Source organism: Neopsephotus bourkii, unplaced genomic scaffold (assembly GCF_033783945.1).
Source record: "Neopsephotus bourkii isolate Nb327-2 ecotype Australia unplaced genomic scaffold, CSIRO-AGI_Nbou_v1 NB_354, whole genome shotgun sequence".
NCBI lineage: Eukaryota > Metazoa > Chordata > Aves > Psittaciformes > Psittacidae > Neopsephotus > Neopsephotus bourkii.
The window spans coordinates 1320891-1344013 of record NW_026900860.1 but is presented as its reverse complement, the minus strand read 5'-3'; the positions used below and the strand labels follow the sequence as shown (position 1 = coordinate 1344013).

Genomic DNA, 23123 nt, shown 5'->3' with positions numbered 1-23123 from the left:
AGCACTTGAATTAGTGCGCATGTTTTTTTTCCCCTGGGTTTTGCTGTTGCGCATGCGGTTTGCTACCCTGAGGTACTGCGCCTGCTTTGGCGTCCTTGTTGTACTGCGCATGCGCTACCTGTCCTGTATTTACGCGCCTGAGGTAGTACGCGTGTGCTTACGCGTTGTGCCGATGGGTGTTTGCTAACGCGCCTTTTGCTGCGTCGGAAGTGGGGTGGTGACCGCCTCCGGTGAGTCGGTCGGTATGGCTGGCAGCGGCAAGTCGTTCCTGTCCGATGCGGGCTATGGTGAACAGGAGTTGGACGCTAACTCCGCCCTCATGGAGCTGGACAAAGGTGAGTCCGCGCGGGGTTGTGCTTTCCTGCCTTGTGAGGTTGCCGTGTGGGTCGTCGGCTTCCGCTCTCTGAGGGCGGTGTTGTCTCGGCCTGCGGTCCCCAGGTACCGGGAGCTGGGTTTCGTACCGTGAGCGGGAGGTGGAGAGCGGCTTGGCTGGGAAGGAGTGTCGGTATCTGCAGTGATTGTTGATGTGTCGCTTAGGTCTGAGGTCTGGGAAGCTCGGGGAGCAGTGCGAAGCCGTCGTTCGTTTTCCCAGGCTCTTCCAGAAATACCCTTTCCCCATTCTCATTAATTCAGCTTTCCTGAAGTTGGCTGATGTGTTCAGAGTCGGGTAAGTAGCATCAGGCAGTCTTTATCTATAGCAGTGTATTGGGTCTTGGAGCGCTGCTGCACGGGAGCTTGGGCAGTTGTGGGGGTTTTTCTGCGTGCATGCTAATCCTGGACCCTGAGGAAGAGTTGTGCTTGGTGGAAGCTTGCTTTCTCTATCCTTAGTGGGCCTAAGTGTCTCGGAGTTATCAGTGACCCAGTTCTTTTCCATCTGTCCTGACAGGAGGATTCACTTGCTGATTGGTGTTAATTCTACTCCAAAGACACCTTCCAATTTATAATTAATAAATAGAGGAATGATCTTATGTGCAGATTCCATCCCCAAGGAATGTTAATAACAAAGGCCAAAGTGTAGCTTTTCCAGGTGCCTGATGTGTACATAATGCATGTGGTGGAATTGGAGCTATTTTGTTATAGCTTTACAAGGTTATCTGTTGCTGTTAGCTCAAGGAAGGAGAAGAAATTCACTCACACCTGGCAATGGGAATTAGACTTTTCTGGACATGCTTTTCTAGCACATTTTTATCCCTAAGTGTGCACAAAACAGGTATCCAGTATCAGAAGGGGGCTACAGGGTTGCTGGAGAGGGGCTCCTCATCAGGGACTGCAGTGATAGGACAAGGGGTGAGGGGTTCAAACTGAAACTGGGGTCAGTGAGTTAATTTCCCTGAAACTGGGGCTGAATTTGACAGTACCTATACTAGAAGATAAAACAGTAGTGTGGCCATAGTCTCTTTTTTATTCTCAAATACAGTGTTTCTAAAGGATAGACCTTTCCTTGTTTTAATTTACTCTTGGAAGGTTGTTCTGGTTTTTATGATCCTTTCCGTATTTAGAGTGCTTGAATATTTCTTATGAAGCAGCCTGATAAAGAAATGTGTGTGTCTCCTAACAGAAACAACTTCCTGAGGCTCTGTGTGCTGAAAGTTACTCAGCAGAGTGAGAAGCACTTAGAGAAGATCCTAAATGTGGATGAGTTCGTCAAAAGAGTTTTCTCAGTAATTCACAGCAATGATCCAGTTGCTCGGGCCATTACACTTCGGTATGTAATGACATGAATGAACCTAATGTTCTTAGTGTGCTGGTCTGGAGGAGCAAACTACTGGCAATGAAATTTAGGAGGTGTTTTCTACGTTGCTCATAGAGTTAAAAGCTAAGACATTTGTCTTTAATGATGGTGAATGATAAAGATCTGAGATCAGGAGAAGAAGGTTATTAACCGCTGGCAATGGCGAGAGGTTTGTGGATGGCTTTGGGCAAACCAGGATTTGCAGCACTGAAATTTTGTGTCCTGAGAAGAAAAATTGATCTCTTTTATGCATAACCCAGAGAGTAGCTGGATGTAATATGTCCTATATTGCCTATGATATAGTTAGGCCAGGGCCAAAAGGAAAGTGCTTCCTTACATGTCAGTTGTTATGCTTCCACCTGTATTTCATTAATGGTTGCCCTAGAAGTTTACTGCTTGCTGGTCTCTGGTCAGTAACTTCGAAAGAAGTGACATTGTGTTGTTGATTGCTTTGGACTTCCTGCAATAATATGAAGAAACAAATAAAATGAAGCTGTCTTTTAATGTCACTGTCCTGCCGCCTTGGTGCCTGTGTCTAACAGTGTGCAACATTATTATCTTAACTGCCTCTTCCAGCTCCTGTGCAAGTGAATTCAAATGTGAAGATGGAACCTTTCTTTCTCCCTTTGTATTCTTTTCTTCGATCCATCTAGAACTGTTACTGATTTCACTGTTGAAAGATGGGAGACATTAACAGGGATTTGTTTGATGAGCTCCTGTGTCCATTTCTTTCTCCTTTCAGTATTTTGAGGTTATGCTTTCATGCTCTGGTGTTTCAGAAATCTGTAATTACAGCATATCTCCATGTTTTATTGTGGTTCCACTTCAGTATTCTCATGGAAGATTACAGTTGTTGACGAGTATAGAGGTCTGTCTTTACAGACTGTCAGAAGCCCCAGAAATCTGCCAAGTTTGAAGAAGACTAAAATTACAAACCAATTCATGGGATGCATCGAGTGAAAGGTTAAAATGGCAGTTGCAGCTGAAAATCCTTGTTGATTTGTTTTTGTCTTCCTTAAGTAGTGTCAGTAAGGAAGAATGTGCTGGAAGAGAGATCTTCTCAAACACAACTCTGTGCCTGTGGAATTGCAGTGCTAGATAACTGTGTGTAAATACTTGCTTAGAACTCTTGCAAAAAGTACCATCAGTGCAAATCCTGCATTTGTTCTAGAGGAATTGGATTCATTAATTGTGCTCAGCTTGTCTGAAAAGTGCCTTTGAGATATTTGTTAGCAAAGTATAGACTGATTCACTCCTTTTTTTAGCAGTTACACAAAAGGTAATGCACTATTCCCAGTAATAACTTTATCTCACGTCAGCAGAAGATCTTGGAAACAAATGATGTAAACCACATACTTGGTTGCTCACGGTAACGCTCTGGAAACTTTGCTTTCTTAGCATGTGGTAGAAACTGCTGAGTGTTCAGAGATTTGTCATTTACTTAGTTTTGTGGCCTGAATTGGGAAGAGAGTTAGAAATGGTGGAAACGCTTCTTTAAATATTGTGGGGGTTTTTATCCCCCTCTGCTGCCTCATTTCTGATTTTATATCCCATAATGTGTACTTCATGTGTGTCTGAAAAGAGCCATCGGTGCACTTCAGCATTAAATCTCTTGTGTTGATACCAGAGCTTGAATGTAAAAGCACCTTAAAGAAACTTGTTCTTAGTGCCATAGTGGGATGTTTCTCACTGTGCCCATTTCAAGGTGAAAGGTATCAAACTGTAATTCATGTTTTATTAAACCACTGCTATAACCCACATGACAAAACTTGTTACCTTTTAATTATATGCCTGCTTTTAGCATTATTGCTCTCTGCAAATGCCTGACAGGAGGATGGAGCTGCCCCAGGGCAGGTTTAGATGGAGCTGAGGAACAATTCCTGCCCCAGAGGGTGCTCAGGCATTGGAACAGGCTGCCCAGGGCAGGGCTGCAGTCACCGGCCCTGCAAGTGTTCACATGCCGTGGAGACGAGGCCTCAGTGCCATGGGTCAGTGGTGGCCTTGGCAGGGCTGGGGAACGGTTGGACTTGATGAGCTTAAAGGGCTTTTCCAACCTGGTTGATTCTGTGATTCTGTTTTTGCTCATCCATATCTATTACAGAAACAAACATATCTGTATCAAAAGTCTTTTAACCAGTCATTCTCCGTTTCTGTTTGGTTTCATCTTGCATTTCTCCACGATCAGTGTTCTTCCTGATTTTTCTGTGATCTCTCTGTAGGATGTTGGGCAGCATGGCATCTATCATTCCAGAAAGGAAGAATGCACATCACAGTATTCGTCAAAGTTTGGATTCCCATGATAATGTGGAAGTCGAAGCTGCAATATTTGCTGCTGCCAATTTTTCTGCACAGTCAAAGTAAGATGTGTTTTCTGTTTTCAGTTTTTCAAATCACAGAGAGTGGAAACTTCATTAGCATTGGCATTCACAAACCTTTGGTAGTGCCAACCATGTAATTTTTAGCAAAACATTTAATTGTGTGGAATAACAATACTGTAAAGAAATCTGAGCACAAGTTTAACAGATATTTCTTTTTTCTAAAACAGTAATGGAAAGCACATAACTATGGGAATGCAGAGTGGAATAGCAGCTTTAATCAATGATTGTTTTATGTAAATCATATTCTGGAACAAAACATAGTGCTGCTTGTCACTTCGACATGTTCTTGAAGCTTATTGATCATGCCCGTGTGCAGGGTTTCTAAAAGAACCTAGATCTTAGCAAGTGCTCTTTTGTGAAAGCTTTTATTGTTAAAGCACAGTGTTTGGTAGTTCAATTGAGTTTAATTTGTAATGATTTTCCTGTTGTATTTATCTCACCTGATACTTTGTCTTTTCTCTACAGGGATTTTGCTGCTGGCATATGTAATAAAATCAGTGAGATGATACAAGGTATATGTGATATTGAGTGACAAAAGGGAAAACCTAATTTCCCTGAGAATTCTTTATTATCCTTATGTAAATATTAGACGCTGTTGCCCTTATCCTCCAATGGTTCCTGGTTTTAATTAAATTAGCTAACCATTAATCTAATGCCTGGCTCTTACATCCTCTTAAAATCTAAGTTCTCAAAACACCTGTTTGTTAAAGAGTGAAAGCTCATCTATAGCATGATGAATAAACTTGCATAGCCTAGCACAGGTTGCTTCAGGTGAGTTAATCATTGGATGGTTTGAATTAGAAAGGACCTTAAGATTACCCAGTTCCAGCCCCCTGCTATGGGCAGGGACGCCTCACCCTAGAGCAGGATGCTCCAAGCCCCTGTGTCCAAGTGTGGAAGTGCTTGGTACTGCTGTCCTTAATGCCGGTAGATCAGTTATTTGGCAGTCAGCAGTGGTAGCAATGCAGACATAGTTGTGCCTCAGTAGTGCCAAAAGCCGGTACAAAGGACTAACACTGCCTGTGTTTCTCTTCCCTGTTGCAGGTTTGGCCACACCTGTGGACTTGAAATTGAAGTTGATCCCTATTCTACAGCACATGCATCACGATGCTAGCCTGGCCTCCAGCTCCCGGCAGCTGCTCCAGCAGCTGGTAACATCATATCCCTCTACCAAGATGGTCATTGTTACTCTGCACACCTTTACTCTGCTTGCTGCTTCTTCTTTGGTTGACATTCCTAAGCAGGTAATTCTTCTTAATTACGTCTTTCAACTTAAAGTACATTTAAAAGACCTCAGATTCTAGCTGATGCTGAAAATAAGTTGATGGATGTGCTGGGGTGGTTGCTCTTATGTGCTATAGAGAAAGAACACCCTGAAAACTGCTGCTGCTTTCGTTTTTTTTGCCCTCTCTGGTCCTATTTCCAGATAACCCCATCAAACACAGGAACCCTTCTTTACAGGTCATGACCTGTCTTTCTTTAAAACAATTGAGGTTGAAATCAGATAGGGCCTTGACATCAACGCTGACCTACTCTGAATGTCAACTTTACCTGTAGAACCCAGGCTTCCCTTCTCACTACTGTGCATTCTCTCAGGTCCTGGGTGTGTGTTTTGCCTTCCTTGCATGCAAGCAAAGGAATATTTCAGTAGCAAAGAGTGCATTTTAAAAATGTAGTTCTTGAAGAACTCTGAGGAGGTTGAATCTGTGCCTATAATTTAGGACTATAAACCAAGGTTGTGGGAAAACAGTGATAGAAATATACAATACTTCTATGTTCTGATAATGTGCTTTGTTGACATGATTTATGTAGCAGGTCTGAACACAGTGACATTTGAGACTAACTGTTCCTTGTAGTCATGAAAGTCATTGCTTTCTTTCCGTCCTGTACAGCTATGAAAGGCTGGTGTCTGTTACTGTTAAATCAGTCTGTCTGAAACTTCTTTTTTGATGTGGCTGATTTCTGTATTTCAGAGGATGTTTCAATAGTACCTAATCTAAGCCAACTGAAATAACATTAGAACACTTTATAGGCTTTTCTGGGTGTTTTTATTACTAAAAAAGTGGTGATTTATTACCTTTATGAGGTAAGAGTGGTGATTTAGGCTGTATTTCTGTAACAGAACAGCCAATGCTGCTTAAAAGTGATACAGCCAGGGTGGGGATGGAAAGCAAAACCATGGCCAGCACATTCATGCTTATTCATGTGCTGGCTATTCCATCTTTCCATCTCTGTGAAGTTCCAGGAAAAGCACACCACAAGGGGCATGCAGTTAAGTGTCATTTAATTTGAGGTCAAGGCTTCAAAGGGGGTGGGTAGGAGTTGGGTGTGTTTGGGTTTCAGGGGTTGTTTTTGACAACTACATAGAAGATGTCTGTGTTGCTGTCTGTTACCTGCAGCCACCCAAATTAGCTTCAAATCCCAGAGTAGTTACTAGGAGCATTATCACAACAGTATAAGGTTTTTTACTGAGCTTCTTGGAGATACTTTATGATAGTTCTGAGAGTGTCAAAACAGCTTTCAAGGCTTCTCAGGTATGCGGGGTGAGAGAAGATAGAGAAGGATGTTCGAACAAGCAGAGCAGCATGGGAAAATGTAATGCCGTGGCATTACAGCCTGAGCAGTGGCTTTTCCACGTGGTGAGCAGTCGGACAGATATGGCAAGTTAGTTTTAGCTGAGTATGCTCAAAACTGCTTCGCAAGTACCTTTAAAAAGACCTTCCTTCTAGTAGCATCTCTCTTAAACAGTGAATTTACTTTGTTGCAGATCCAGCTTTTGTTGCAGTACTTAAAGAGTGACCCCAGGAAGGCTGTGAAGAGGCTTGCAATCCAAGACTTAAAGTTGTTGGCCAACAAGACACCACATACGTGGAGCAGAGAAAATATTCAGGTTGATACATTCTTTTAAGCTATAGTTTGTTACGGAAATTTGCAATTAGTTGCAGGATTCTTTCCAGAAGAAGAATTTTGGAGGTAAACAAACTGTTACAAGGCAAAATACTGATGTATGTCTCTAAGACTGGAGAACTGTCTTAACATCTACACCGATATTTGATCAGTGAGAACTGATAACATTTTTGCAACTGATTTTTTAAGTAAGAAGTGACTTAGAATTGGTGTTTCCTAGCATATGAAACCCTGTGTCCTTTTTCTCTAAGCCATGTTCTAGGTCTACTACTAAAACAGATGCTTCAGGACATGACTTCTAATTTTGATTTCAGTATAGTCTGTTTTGACTCTCAAAACTTCACAGCCAAGTGCAACTAAACTTTAAATACAGGTAACTCATGGGACTTCCTTCCCTCTGGGTCTTTTCTCCTGCTACTCTTTAGGCACTCTGTGAATCTGCTCTTCACACTCCTTATGACAGCTTGAAGCTGGGCATGCTCTCTGTTCTTTCCGTGTTATCGGGGACCATTGCCATTAAACAGTACTTCAGCACTGCTCCAGGTAAGAAAACAAGATCATATGATTATCTTTGGCATTTTGGATGCTTTGACCTGTCTGTCTGCTGATAATCAGTCTCATCTAAGTATTTTGTAGTGTGTTCTTAAACTGGTTTTGAACTTCAGGATACTAGGTGAGAGTCTGAATGTGTTCATCACATGAAAACTTGAAATGGGATATTTGTATACCCATGCATAGTCATGGTCTAAGATTTTCTTCTCGATTTTGTGGTTAATGTGCTTTATGAAAGATTTTCTTACCTTTGGGTCTTATATGCTCTCAGGGATATGGTTTAGTGGTGGTCTTGGCTATCCTGGGGTAATGGTTGGACTTGGTTATCTTAAAGGTCTTTTCCAACCTGGTTGATTCTATGATCCTTCAACTTTTCTTCATCAAATGAAGAAATGTAATGCCTCCCAAGTGGCTGTCCTGCGTTCTGCTTTGAAACCATGGATTTGCATAGTTTTTGAGTAGCATGAAGACTTAATGGTGTTGAGTGTGGGCTGGCATATTATCCTGGCTCAGTGAAGCTTTGCCACATTTGTGGGAATGACCTGCTTCAGTACCAGGTGAACCTTTCTGCCTTGTGACTGTATTTTGAAGAAATAGAGCAGGTATTTAAAAGTGATTCAGGGTGTCTTGTTCTTAAAATGATGATCACATGGTTTTCTTTTTCTTCTCAAAAGCCAGACTGCCCTAATGAGTCATTACAAGCCCAACTACATGGGCTGCAGAAACAGAGAAAAATAGTACATCCTCTTCAGTCATTCTGGCGTGTCTTAATAATTAATATGTTCACCAGCTTTTTTAATGAGATATAATAATTCTTAAGGCAATACTTCTCCGAGTCCCTGAAACATCAGCCTTTAGACCCAAATGTTCTTTCTTATCTCTAACTTGTATAGTCTTCAGGAATGGAGGGAGAGCCTCTGTGCGTGCAGAAAGAGATGCTTTCATCCTGTCCTTTAAACATAAGAAAAGAAATAATCCTAAATCAATGTAGGCTTTCTGTAGAAATGTACTTGAAGAGATCTGTGGTGTAATTATGGACCTTGGTGATTTATGTCCTGTTTGCCTCGTCTTTGTTTAGGAGCAGCAGCTACAACTGCGAGGTCATTTGATTTAGTAAAACTGGCACAGGAGTGCTGTTACCATAATAACCGTGGCATTGCAGCTCATGGTGTGAGAATTCTGACTAATATATCAGCCTCTTGTCAAGAAAAAGGTAAATGAAAGCAAGGACAGTGAAATGTGTCTGTTTAGAGTCAGGCTTATGCATTTAACATGTGTTAACTGGTCGTGTCTTAGAACCTGTCTGTAGATCTGTCTGATCCTTCATGCTGGTTTGGGAGAACGGGGCCTATAATCTAGCAGAGAATACTCTGTATGATTTTATGAATGGTTAGAAAATTTCCATCTTTGATTTAGAATTGTTTGTCAGCCTTTGAAAACTCTTTGCACAAAGCCTGTTGCAAAAGAGTAACAGGGCATTTAGAAGCCTTGGTCCAGAGGCTTACACTCTACAAATGCCCCAGTTGGTGTGACTGCAGGATAAGTTACCTGAGATATGGAATAGCAGAATCGTTTCTAATCAAAATAAGGTGAGGCAGAGGTATTGGGAAGATACTGGTCATGAATGCAACACCAGTCCAAACGTTATAGCACCTGTGGTCAGAAAATGTGACTGAGAGCTAACTTACTCTGGCTTTCTTTTCTTAGATCTTCTGCCTTTGGAGCAAGATGCAGTTTTTGGCTTAGAAGCTCTTCTTGTTCTTTGTAGTCAAGATGACAGTCCAGGAGCTCAGGCAACCTTAAAGGTGATATTGCTATTGTCATCCCCTAATATTCCTCTCAGAGGACCAGCTGTAATAAAACATAAAGTTGAACATGGCATGGAGGTGTCTCTGGAGGACAAAGAATATCGGAGAGAGCTTGCTCTTTGGAGATGGGGATGCAATGTACATGATTATAACACTTCTCTAAACTGTTATTTTAATTTTCCCACTTCATAAGCTGCTCCTGGTCATTTTATCTGGTTATTTTCCTGTAAAGGCTGGTGGTGTGAGAAAGATCAGTATTTCTTGAATTTGTCTTCTCTATTTCTGCAACCATACTTGCAGATAAGTGTGTCTGGCTTTTTTAGTTTTAAGTAGACATTGTGCTTATTGTACCTGTTGGTCCTGTGAGTTGCAGATCACGTTAACTTGCATGGTGAAGCTGGTCAAGTGCCGTCCTCACCTGAGCCAGTCAGTAGTTGAATCCCTGCTGACCCAGCTGCACAGCGCCCAGGATGCTGCCAGGATTCTCATGTGCCATTGCTTAGCAGCTATTGCCATGCAGCTGCCTGTCCTAGCAGATGGGATGCTAGGAGACCTGATGGACCTCTATAAATTAATTGGACAATCTGCCACAGATAAAAAACAGGAACTCTTGGTAAGACTTCCTTCTGCTAAACAGGCCTTAGATTTATAGTCATAGAATCAACCAGGTTGGAAAAGCCCTTTAAGCTCACCAAGTCCAACTGTTCCCCAGCCCTGCCAAGGCCACCACTAACCCATGGCACTTGAGGCCTTGTCTCCACGGTGTGCGAACGCTTGCAGGGACGGTGACTGCAGCCCTGCCCTGGGCAACCTGTTCCAATGCCTGAGCACCCTCTGGGGCAGGAATTGTTCCTCAGCTCCATCTAAACCTGCCCTGGGGCAGCTTGAGGCCGGTTCCTCTAGTCCCAGCCCTTGTTCCTTGGGAGCAGAGCCCAGCCCCTCCTGGCTCCATCCTCCTGTCAGGCAGTTGTAAAGAGTGATAAGGTCCCCCCTCACCCTTCTCCTCCAGCCTGAACCCCCCAGGTCCCTCATCCCTTCCCCATCACACTTGGGCTCCAGGCCCTGCAACAACATCTGTGCAGATTACCGTGGATTGATTTTATTAGAAAGCCAGCTAAGTAATTTGTTATGTCTGAGTTGATGTGCCAGGCTATAGCCACTCTTTTCAGTTGTGCTTTAACTTCTGATGGCATACATTCAGTGTTGAAATACCTCATGGCTGGAGCTGAACTGTATTTGTAAGTGTATTCCATTAGGTTTTCCAGCAGGTGGCACTGCTTAGACAAATCCAGCTATTGAAATTAATGGGATATCTGTAAAATAATGGTTAGAGAAAAGCAAAATGGCAGTTAGCTCACTTCATGTCTGGTAACTCTCATGCACATGACTTAATACACTCTAAGAGATAAGAAAATGCTTTTATTGTGTCTGTTTGGAAATGAATTTGAATTTTAAGAAGGAAATTACAAGATTCTTGTTACTTCATTCATTGCATTTGAAACATCTCAGTTAAAAGCCACAGTAAAGATTCTTTAAATGAAAGTGACTTTCATCTCCAAGTACGAGGCTACTTAAATAACTACTTAAAAGATACATGACTGAGAAGTTCCTCAGTTAAAATGGTTATGTATCTTCTATGTAGTTTTGAGTCTAAAATCAAGCAGGTCATTTCTGGTAGCTTAGGAAACAGAACTGGCTTTTTCTTTCCTTTTTCATTTAGCTCCTGCTATATAACCTTCTTCCTCACCATTCTTTATTAGGTTTCTCTCGCCACAGTGATATTTGTTTCCAGCCAGAAAGCTTTATCTTCAGAAATCAAAACTGTTATCAAACAGGAGCTGGAGAATGCCTCCAATGGATGGACAGCCTACAGGATAGCTAGGCAGGCTTCCAGAATGGTAAGTGAAATACCTGGAGGAAAATGGTTTAGTGCAGTTGGAAGGGTGCTAGTGACTTCTTTGAACTGGAAAAAGAAAATAAGGAACATGGTAGGACTTGGGAGGAGGAAATGAATGGGGGATTTGGAAACTTCCATCTTAATTCCCTGAAATGCTGAGTAAAATATATGGCATTTAGGGTAGTCATCCCACTGGGATGGTTTTTCACTTGTTTTTTGAAGTATTTGGAAAGGAAGTAACGGTCCGATACTTTCTTGAGCACATGCCTAATCTGCATTGTCTAGCTGTTCTTCAGAAGGTGGTATAGGCCATCCTGATGTGTGCTTCTCTTTTCAATGTGATAAAAGGGAAGAAAAGATACTGTTTCCCTTTTCACAGGTGGGGTTAGAATGATGTAGAAACCCTAGTATGAGATGCTGTCATAAAAGTAAATTTTAGTATCTGTTTCTCATATTGTTGAATTACCTTGTGTAAGTAAGTACTACACTTATTGAGTATAAATATATATACATATAGATAAGTAGATACACAGGCTGCTATTTCCATAAAATAAGCATTTGTGCTCTTATTTATTGTTAGGACTGTCATGATCAAATGATTGAAAGAAATGTCACTGTTTCTAACATTAGAGTAGTTGTGGAGATGTTACTGTTCTCTTATGTATATTTGTGTCATAGAAATGCACAGCCTTCATGAATGTCCTCTCTTAAAAACATCCTTGTCGTTGCAGGGCAACCATGACATGGCCAGAGAACTGTATCAAAGCCTGCTCACTCAAGTGGCATCAGAACACTTCTACTTCTGGCTGAACAGCTTGAAGGAGTTCTCCCACGCAGAGCAGTGTCTGACAGGTCTGCAGGAGGACAACTACAGCTCGGCACTGTCTTGCATTGCTGAAGCTTTAAAATCCTATCACAAAGGAATAGCATCACTGACGGTTAGCACAGATATACTTTAGTGATGATTTTTCTGTATGCTGTAGCATAGAATCACAGGCTGGTTTGGGTTGGAAAGGAGGTTAAGATCTAGTTCCAACCCCTCTGCCATGAACAGGGACATCTTCCACTAAACCATGTTGCCCAAGGCACTGTCCAACCTGGCCTTGAATGCTGCCAGGGATGGGGCAGCCACAGCTTCTCTGGGCACGCTGTGCCAGCGCCTCAGCACCCTCACAGGGAAGAGCTTCTGCCTTAGATCTAACCTGAACTTGCCCTGTTTCAGTTTGAACCCATCACCCCTTGTCCTATCACTGCAGTCGCTGATCTGTTTGGTTTCTGTTCTTAAAATTCTGAAGTTTTTTGACATGTGCCAGACTCTGAGAGGACTGCAGGGAAGAGCCAGTTGTAACACACTGCACCTGCAGAGAGAAGATCCTGTAGCTCAGCCAAGTGTGATTAGCTAGACTTCATCACCACCACCCCTTCCTGCCTTGATCAAATCCTGTGATATGGTCGCACAGACACAAGACACGTCTGTTTTTAAAGTCACAGCACTTAAAACTTGCCACTCCTTGTTTTGTCTGAATAAACACTATTGTAGTAGTCAAGCCTGGGACTTTGTCTCCCTTGGCTGCTATCTTCTCAAGATACGGAGAAGGATTTAATTGTCTTCCTCCCTCCTGCTGAGTTCATGTTGCTTTCTATTGGACAATGTAATCCTGTGAAATCCTAACAAAAAGGCAGCACCAGTTTACTAGGAGGAGGGAGAACAGTCAGATCAGCAGAATTCAGATGGTACCTGCTTTTCTGCAGATACTTTCTGTTTTTCTGGAGTGGTGAAAATAGCAGGAGGCTTTGTGATGGCTGAGAATGTTAACAAAAAACCCCATTAATGAATATGGACCAGCTCTTACTGTGAAGTTGCTTCTTAATGAAAGACAATCCAGCTTCACACAATAATTTCATATTTTAGTTTCCATGAAGGAATCTTTACATGCAGTTCTTTGTCTTTTGAATTAGGCTGGGTTTTTTTTCAGTTACTGGAACTGTCAGGTGCTTTGACAATCCAGATATTATTGTTTAACAAGGTTCAGATACTACTGCTCATTAATAAATATTCCTCAAGAGGCAGGAAGGATGTGAATTTTACACCTTTGCCTTCTGAGAGGAAGCTCTACTATTCCTGAAGTATTTGTCTTTACCTTGTTGGCTGAGTGAACAAGGCTTGTAATTTACATTTCAAGGTTTCTTTAATGTCTAAAAGACACGGAAGGGGAGACCTCATCTAATTAGATGTTAATATTTAATAGAGGCAGGAAAATAACTGGCTTCAATAGGTCATTCTGTGAGTCAGTAATTTAATTTGAGCCTTTCCCTAGGGTTTGGGTTTTTTCTGTTGAAGGATTCCTGTCCTCATCAACCCTGCTGACTTCATTTCCTGGTTGCACGTAGTGCTTTGCTGCGTGCAGTACCTTCCTTGTGGGTTGTTGTGGTCCAGAGGAGTAAGTACAGGTTTTTGAAGGCTAGAGAAGAGGAAGTGGGGTTTATAGCTAGCTGTTGCATCACTCTGAACAGATTCCTAACCTTGTGTGTACCAGTTGTAAAAGGAGCCACTCACTGCTTGCATCTGCAGCACCCAGCATCTCAAAGGGAAGCGTAGTATAATGTGCATGATAGTCTTACTGCTGAAGACCTTTGCTGTCTCTTCCCTCTGAGTTTAGCTTTAGTGTTGCTACTGTTTCAGTGTAGGGCATGACTCAGCACTGCACTGTTGGTACTGTGGGCACTGTTAGTGCGTACGATGAGCCTTATGTAGCTGTCCACTTTGTAGCTGGAAGACACTGTCTGAGTAAATCTGTTGTAGATGTTCACTCAGCCCAGTTTAGCAATGACGAAACACTCGTCAAAAGATTTCTCATGCCTTGATAGACATGCAACTGTCTTGCGCTGCTCTGTGCAACACATTCTGTCACCTGAGTTAGTCCACTTGAGGAAGAAGTCCCATTACTTTATGGATGCTGGGGGTAGGGCAGTTGTGGAGCAGATTGAACACAGTCCCCATCTGTCTCTCTGTGTACTTGCTTGTATAGCTAGTGATTTTTGACTAGGATCTGCTCTTTCTTGCACAAAACATGCGTCTGATTTGGTAGCATTGTGCTTTTTTTCATTGCTGGCAGTCTAGTGAAGATACAGAACTTGAACAAAGCACAAAATAACCACTGATTAAGAAGTATTAACTCCACATACGTTGATAAGAAGTGGTGCTGTTGAAGAGCTTGGCTGAGCCAAAGAACTCTGCCATTTTCTAGAAGGAATTGTAACTCATTGATTGCCCATGGCTTATAGGGGCAGCAGATAAGGTAAATTGAGTATTAATGAGACAAGCTTGTCTTCCATTTGCAAGAGTCAAGTCCGATTTGTGTTACTAAAAATGTCTGGATTTTCTGCTCTAAGTGCTGGTACTTTACTGTCTATAAAAGCCTGTAGTCTCTGTGGAGCAATTGCAGTGCAGCGAGGTCTCCTAGAGAGGGTTTTCTGATACCACCCTTGCAAAATCAGCTGAACAATTTCCATTCAAAAGGCATCTCTTCTGGTTTTTTTAATGCCCTTGGAGAGGAGAAAGCAAAGGAGTAGGTAGGAAGGGCTGAAGTAGCCTTATTTGCTTGAAATCTAGCTCAGTAGTTTAAAGTGGTTGCAATTGGCTGGTGTTTCTTCTCTTTAGTCAGTAGTGAGCCAGTTCCTAGATGTTTTGTGAGTTTGATGCTTTCCTGTTGGCAAAGAAATGGATCTTCATAAGGTTTTTGGAATGGGGTATAACTTCCTGCTTTCAGCAGTAACCTTTTCTGTTGACGAATGAGAAGTACAGGAGATGATGTGCATGGGTTTAACATGCTGCCATTCTCTGAGTAAGAGATGGTCCTAGTGCTTTGTTTTACAGAAGGCTTTTCCCCCTCCTAAAGAAAAAAGTGTACTCGAAATCCAGCAGTGTAAGAAAAATCAGTGGATTTCTGGCCTAACTAGTATGAAATATTGGGTGCTGCAGTTTACCCCCGCCTTGGGTGTCCTGAGGTGTCACAGATGCTTCACGCATCAGATAAAGTCTTAGGGAAGAGTTTCACAGGACTGCATCTTCTAAACAACCACAGCATGTCTGCCCTCGTGGAGTTCTGTTATTTACTGTTCTTAGTGGTCACTGAACTCTCTCTCCTATCTGCATCAAACGCAAGGTTGAGCGCCTTTGTAATGTTCCATTTCACAAAATGCACAAGGTTATTGCCCCTTCCTCCTGCTGCAGGTAACTTCAGCCAGTTCCTTCTTCTCTGGCTGATGCAGGGAATCACTTTGTCAGTCCTTGTGTTTCCTTTATAGTTCAGTGTGCTCACTCTTACGGATAAGGACTGTCTGAACTAATGTCTTCTGATGAATGGCTTGACCTTGGTAAAAGAGGACATATGTGCCCCAATAGCATTGTAACAGCTTGAGTCACATTTGTTACAAGGGTGATACAGTTGAAATAGGGATTAATAATTGCTTCTGTGTTTTTATATTCAGTATGATTTTAAATTGAGCAAATCTCTTGAATGTGTTTAAAACCAGCAGCTTTTAGAATTGAATTCAGCTGTGGGATGAGACAGTTTGGTGCCATTGATTGCAACGTTCTTTTATCATGGTTGCTTTTGACCTAGATTGCCAACATTCCTATTGCTGTGTTTCAGGCTGCCAGTACACCACTTAATCCGCTGAGCTTTCAGTGTGGATTTGTGAAACTCAGGATTGACCTTCTGCAAGCTTTTTCTCAACTGATTTGTACCTGCAACAGCCTCAAAACAAGCCCACCACCAGCTATTGCCACGACCATTGCTATGACATCGGGAAATGACCTCCAGAGGTGTGGACGCATCTCTAACCAGGCATGTGTTCTTGTTCCACTCTTGTGTTTGCCATGAGTTTTGTTTCTCAGCGAACATAGCTGATGAAAGGAAGGAAAAGTGGTAGTGAATAGTTTTGCTAAATAGTGGACCTTGGTTTTCACCTAATAGTTATGCAAATGTCTCCCTGTAGCAGGCTGTATTATGAATTTATGCACATGTGTTTTCTCATACATTCATGCACTCAGCTTCCAGGATATGCATGTAGTAAGCCCCTTGGCAAGCTCAAACTTGCAGCAAGACCTTACACACCTTGTTTTGAAACACCTCAGATACTGTGATTACACTAAGGAAGAATATATAATTTAGGATCCTATTGCAGCCTCTTCAGGTGAGCGTTGGCAACAGACTTGCTACCGTACAGAACACCCAGGCAGTCTGCTTCTAAAATGCATGTAGTCCGCAAGAAGGCATCAGTGGGTAGTCTTTGAAGGAGCAGTTTGATTTACCTTAGGGGTGGTGGATGTTGTTGGTGGGGTTTAGAGGTTGTTTGGTTTGTTTTGCTTTATTTTTAGCCCAAGGAGGGTATCTTAGTGCTGTGCTAAAGGAATAAATACCGTTTTAATGCACAGATAACAGCCTGTCACTTTGGTGACTTTTATCTGTGAAGAAGCAAGAACTTGGTGTATCTTGCTAGAGTATGCTGGATGTGTAGGGGGGTGGTTTCTTTTGCTTTGACTTGGGTTTTTTTGACTACCAACATTGCCTCTGTAGATGAAGCACTCAATGGAGGAATTCCGGAACCTGGCTACCCGCTATGGAGAGCTGTATCAGGCTTCGTTTGATGCAGACTCAGCAACTCTAAGGAACGTAGAACTGTATCCTTTTAAAAACCTTAGGATTTCATAGGCTCAGCCAGGTTGGAAAAGCCCTTTAAGCTCATCCAGTCCAACCGTTCCCCAGCACTGCCAAGGCCACCACTGACCCATGGCACTGAGGGTCTCATATACACGGTTTGTGACCACTTGCAGGGACAGTGGCCCTGGGAAGCCTGTTCCAGTGCCTGAGCACCCTCTAATACGTTGACTTCCATTCCCATGTGGACAGAATGATGGTGAACAGTCCTCTTTTCTACAGAGACTAGCATAAAATCATTTTGAAACAATAACATAAAAATTAGGTACTTGGTGCTTAAAACCTATTTGGAAATAAACATTGCTGTACTATTGCTTGGGATTGCCTTACGAAAAAGTTAGGACACAAAAATTGCAACAGCATAAAATTGGGGATTTTCATGGTTCTTGGTCTGTTTACTAAAGGAGTAATGACCGTAGGATTACTTTGCAGAAGGTAGAGAAATAAGTCCAGTAACCATACTGCATTTCTTGGTTCAGGTACAATCTTTCTTTTACCTCCTTAATATTACTGTCAGACAACAGCAGAGCTGCCTGTTGATTTCACATGCGATAGAAGCTCTGATTTTGGATCCAGAATCTGCAAAGTAGGTCTGATACTTAACTCCTTTGCTGTTTATTTCTAAATCCCTGGGGGCTTTAAGCCTAGGAATTCAAAGAATGCTCAGAAGGTTTCTCAGTAGACCCTTCTAATTCCACTCTGGGCAGGCGTGAGGACCTGGTGCTGCTGTGCTGTACCTGGCAGGCTCTAGGGACTGTGTTTTGGGTTCCGCATTTGTTCTGATTTTCTGTGGGGAGTACTGTCCTGGGTGTGTTTTAAATATAGGCTTACATTAAAATAAACCCCAACTTTTAATCTCTCCTTTAGCTACCTATTTCAGCTTGTGTCACAGTGAAAAGTTTTGGGGTTTTTTTTTTAGTTTCCAGGAATACAGCTCGAATGGAACAGCACATGTTGAGAGTGAATATGAAAGAAGAATGATGTCTGTATTTAATCATGTACTGGAAGAAGTGGAATCCCTCAACAGGAAGTATGCTCCTGTGTCTTACTTGGCAAGTATTCTGTAGACAAACCTTCCAAAACCTCAGCAACCCCATGCATCTTTAGTGGTCAAGAAACTGAAGGACACGCTTAACACAAGCTTTTGCTGGCATAAACAGTCTCTAGTGTCCAGCACTAGCCTAGCTTCAGTCCCTGAGCTGCTGGCAGTTAATACAGTGTTTTGTGGGTGTAGCATTTCTCTTATCAATGCAGGTCATCAGAGAACACAAAGTAAAGTGCTCCGAGTGCAAACAGTGAGCTGATAACGTACTTCTTTACAGGGCTAGTGTGGTTTCATCTCTTAGTGAACATCATAAAGCTGTAGTGCACGTTGATGGGAACAAGGTAGTTCATTTGTCATGGCTGGCATCTGTTTGCCTAGTTTCTAAATTCAACAGTCCTTACCAATTCCAAACACAACGAGGAGCGAGTTGTGTGAACCACAGAAAAGGTAAACCCTGTAAACTCATTTGCCGCTACCTCCATGCAGCTTGGTGACTTCAGTAGTGCTGCCTTGGCTCATACGAGCCAGAAGGACAGTATAGTGTAGTGAGGAAAAAAAGAGTAGACAAGAGGCTTAAAACTTAATTGTTGCACCACATTAAGTTGTGATGCTTGGAGAGACTTGTTTGCTTAGAGGGGGGTTGTTTGAGGTGTTGGGTGTGAGTGCTTCAAGCGGATCCTACTCTGCTGACTTAACATTATGACTGAAATGATCTGAATTGTTCTTTCCTTGGCCTCCTTGTTCTTTCTAGAGCATAATACCTTCTTCATAAAGGGGCAGAACATAGAGAGGCTGAATGTAGTCATAAAATCATAGAATGGTTAGGGTTGGAAAGCACCTTAAGATCATCTAGTTCCAAAAAGGCTGTTATCCTATGACTGTATCAATATATTTCTGGACTTCCAGTGGAAATTATTGCAGTTTCAGTCCCTCAAGTGTATTTCTTTCCCCTATGCTATGAGTGATGTATTTTTCTCAATGGTTTGGCTCTGTTTCTTGCAGCATACAGCTTGTCTGTGCAATGCTGTTATTGCATTGTTGAAGGTGCCCCTTTCATTTCAAAGGTACTTTTTTCAGAAGCTGCAGTCCACAAGTATTAAGGTAAGTACTGCTCAAATGTGGCCTGAAATCTGTTTATAGAGTCTACCTCATGAGAAAAGCCTCCCTGAAGGCACCAAGCTTTGGCATTTTTAGTGAAGATACTTAACTGTGAATAGTGTCTGGGGTTATCTGTTAGGAATAACTTGAATCATATGTACATATGGGCATGAAGAACCACTAGACTGTGAGTTAGGCAGGTAGGGTTCATTTCTTTGACTGCAAAGCCTTAAAGAGAAAATCTAACTGGGACTGGTGTTGGTTTTGAGTCTGCAAAGCTAAATAATGGTCTAGTTCTGGGAAGGCAATTTTGATACATCTGTATTGTTTTTCCTTTTCCTTGGAAAAGCAACATTTACTATCTTTGAAGAAAATGGTAATGTTTCTCAGGTGGCTGAGTAAGAATGGCTGTATGTGACCTGCAGTGGTCATCATTTTCTTTACTCAAGTGCTCCTTTTGGCTGGGAAAAGGGAAAGCCTTAAGATTTTTACTATTAACTCTTATTGCATTTTACTTCTTTGTTCAGCTTAGTATATACTTCCCTGGGTTATTTTGTAGAAAACTTTATCCACTTCTCTTGAAGAAGTGCAATTAATGAAACTGACAGAAAGACCACATTTGGTACTGGTGTTGATGCTTGTTAGTTATGATAGTGATGATCCTCAGATAGAAGTTTTGTGTTTCTACTTGCTGGCTTCCCTCCCAAACCCCTCCTTGGAATTTTTGCTATAAGAAGGCATTCTCTTTCATCCTGGAATTGTATTTGCTTTCCTGGAGGTATAAAATCACATCTGTAGCCTGTTTTCTTGTGTTTTAGCTTGCTCTGTCCCCATCTCCGAGGAACCCAGCAGAACCTATTGCGGTACAGAACAATCAGCAGCTGGCTCTAAAGGTGGAAGGAGTGGTTCAGCATGGGTCTAAACCAGGCCTTTTCCGTAAAATCCAGTCCGTCTGCCTTAATGTCTCTTCAGTGCTGCAGAGCAAATCTGGACAAGACTATAAGGTATATAGACAGAATAGAATCAGGAGTCTTAAGCTTTCTTGCTGTTTTCTCCTTTTTCTTTTGTTTGCCTCTGGTTTAGCAGAATTTCAGGTTGAAATGAATGGGTTCTTCTGTGATCCTCTCACTCTGAGCAGTTGACATTGAAGCCCGTGCTAGACTCGGGGATAGTGTATGAGATTTCTACGTCTGCTGTATGCTGATGTGTGTTTAGTAACAGCTTTTCCAAACAAAAGTGCCTTTGTGATGTTCAGAACAAGTCAGGAACCTGCTTGAAATTGGGGGAAATTAAACCTAGGTATATACCATATTAAACCGCAATGGGGAAACGGCAGATTATTCTCTACCATGTAGACTCTAGAACTTCTTTATCCTCATTTTAAGGGTAGATTTTTCCATTTGTTTATGGAAACTGGGAGGACATGCTGTCCAGTTAAATAGCACCTGAGGAGATGCATATGAAATGCGAGTCAACAGTTCTGTCAAAGACTGCATGTTCAGAAGTCATGGTTTTGCTAATGTATGTCCTTTAATGGGAAGCCTGTTTTGGTGGGTTTGGGGTGGTTGTGTTTGTTTTGTTGTTTGGTTGGGTTTTCTTTTGGGGGGGGAAAGGAGAAAGTTGCTTCTAAAAGAAGAACAGGACTAGGAAGTGTGTAATGTTTATCTGGCTTGTTTAGTCTGTGGAAAACTAGAACCTCAGGGAGAAACAGACATGTTAGCTGCCTGGCTTTTGGGAATAGGTATCTAAAGAATGCCTTCGTCAATGATGAAACACATCAAGCTGATTCAAACATGCACATGCATTGCTTAGGGAAACTGAGGACAAAGATTTTTCTATGATCTCTCTCCCATTTCAAATGGAGAGGAGAAAACTTACTTGAATAGGTTCCTACAAAATGGGATTTTAACCTTCCATGTGTTCTCAGATTCCTATTGACAACATGACCAATGAAATGGAGCAGAGGGTGGAACCACACAACGACTACTTCAGCACTCAATTTCTGTTAAACTTTGTGATACTTGGCACCCACAACATCACAGTAGAGTCCTCTGTGATAGATTCAAATGGTATTGTCTGGAAAACTGGGCCTAAAACAACCATTTTTGTTAAGTCTCTTGAGGATCCATATTCCCAGCAGGTTCGTCTTCAGCAGCAACAAGGACAGCCGCCATCGCAGCAGCAACAGCAGAGAACAGCGTACTCACGGTTTTAACTCCCTGAAGGGACTCTATCCTGGTCAATGGCATTACAGCTTTTCTTGGACACTTCTTTTTGGTTTTTGACAGACCTACAATTTTAATCTTCTACAAAATCTCTGATGCCAGCTTGTCCTTTTTAAACGGTGTCGGATAAATTTGAACTTGATTCAGCAGAACCAACTCTATTCACATTTCCTTTTAATGTAAGAACTTCTGCCCCATCACTTCTGTTGACAAATGTGTGGCAGCAAGCTCCACAAACTCTGACAGCAGGGGACACTAAGAGCCCTTTGACTAGTGCTTTCTTTGAGGCACATAGGTTCTGATGTTAGGCTTATGGGATATCAGTGAACACTTTGGCTAGTTATATGGAACTGAGAGTAATACCAAGTCTGCATCTCTTGATGTGAAGGAATTAGCAGGAATATCCACAGGCTTGGAGGGGGGGGTTTTGTGTCATTTTAGTATCAGCTTCTTGTAGTATGTGTATTACTGCAGTTCAGGAGCAGTACTCAAGGCATACATCTGAAAGGAAAGAAGTTGTGGCTCACTTCTCATACGTAGTTGTAGAGAGAGTTGCTGTCTGGGGAGTCTTACAAGAGGCAGAGTTTTACAGGTGGGAACAATAATTGTTTCTCAGATGATACAGAAGAGATTACTGTGGTGGTTTTCAATCTTCCTGCATTTTGGAAGGCTTTGGTTTTGTTGGGTTTTTTGTTTGTTCTTTGAAGAGAAAATTGCAGTCATTTGTTGTAACTGCTTTGTTTTAAAAAAGGAATTGTATATACCAAAGCTTTGTCATCTTGTGTACTCTTTGACCAGCTCAGTCAGTCTTCACTGAAGGAGAATTTTGCCAGTACTAGAAATCGATTTGGGATAATCTTGGGAATATGTTGTTTCATACATAGTTCTCGTGCTTCTTTTGAGACGTAAAAGGCTGAACTCTGCCTCTGTCTAGACTCTCAGGCAATGGAACATATAACGTGTCCTTCACTTGGTCCCCATAAATAATCTCTGCTTACCACTTTGCAGGAAAGTAAGACCCACTTGAATGGGGAGGAGGAAGAGGCTCTTCCTGCAGTTTGTAAACAGCTTAGTACCTCTCATTGGAGCATAGTTTTCAGTTGCTTAGTTAAGTTCCTAAGATACTGTTACTACTTCAAGTTGATTGCACTGGAGAAGCTGACTAAAGCTTGCAGATTCAGTTTGCCTTACATGCAGAGAATAGGATAATGAATTGTTTGAAGCCTAGGTTTCTGTGGCATAGCTGGATGAAGAATTGGTTTTGCTCCATTTTCCCATAATAGTTGCTTAAGAAATCAACTTTCTTCCTCTTGGCTTGAGACTAACAAAGAATTGGAAGTGGTGACGGTAGGTTTTGTAATAGCTTGGTCATGCTGTAATACTGAGCAGGAAAGGTAATTGGGATGCAAAATGGAAAAGAAGACTCAAAATCAGTGGAAAATTCACCAGCATCCTTCTTAAATCTGATTTTTATTTTGTGCAGGAGATGGAGACTACCCCTGCCCTTCAGGCTGCCTGAGGGAAGTGGCAGTTGCTTTCCCCGCCTTTATGGTTACTTATTTTTGTGTGTGTAGAGAATATTTTTGTGTGTGTATGTAGAGAATCATAGAACAGTTTGGGATGGAAGGGACCTGCAAAGCTCATCCAGTCCAACCCCCTGCAATGAGCAGGGACATCTTCAACTCAGGTTACTCAGAAGCACATCCAGCCTGGCCTGCAATGTTTCCAGGGATGGGGCATCCAGCACCTCTCTGGGCA

General features: G+C 42.1%; 1 protein-coding gene across 2 annotated transcripts; it reads left to right on the top strand.

The window, feature by feature from the left end:
• The first annotated feature begins 238 nt into the window (after positions 1-238).
• INTS7 (integrator complex subunit 7) lies at positions 239-22161 on the top strand. 2 transcript variants are annotated; one of them, XM_061348377.1, is made up of 20 exons: positions 239-335; positions 538-667; positions 1559-1705; positions 3952-4089; positions 4576-4622; positions 5155-5354; positions 6878-7000; positions 7443-7560; positions 8648-8782; positions 9277-9374; positions 9751-9990; positions 11138-11275; positions 12006-12212; positions 15930-16124; positions 16857-16960; positions 17515-17583; positions 17917-18049; positions 19045-19143; positions 19959-20144; positions 21068-22161. In XM_061348377.1, the coding sequence occupies exons 1-20, from the start codon at positions 245-247 to the stop codon at positions 21353-21355; spliced, it is 2886 nt and encodes a 961-aa protein (XP_061204361.1). In that variant the 5' UTR covers positions 239-244; the 3' UTR covers positions 21356-22161. The 2 variants fall into 2 exon arrangements, 1 of the variants encoding a protein (XP_061204361.1); XR_009724712.1 differs by lacking the exon at positions 21068-22161 and having other exon boundaries at positions 17917-18027; positions 19959-20085.
• The last annotated feature ends 962 nt before the right edge of the window (positions 22162-23123 follow it).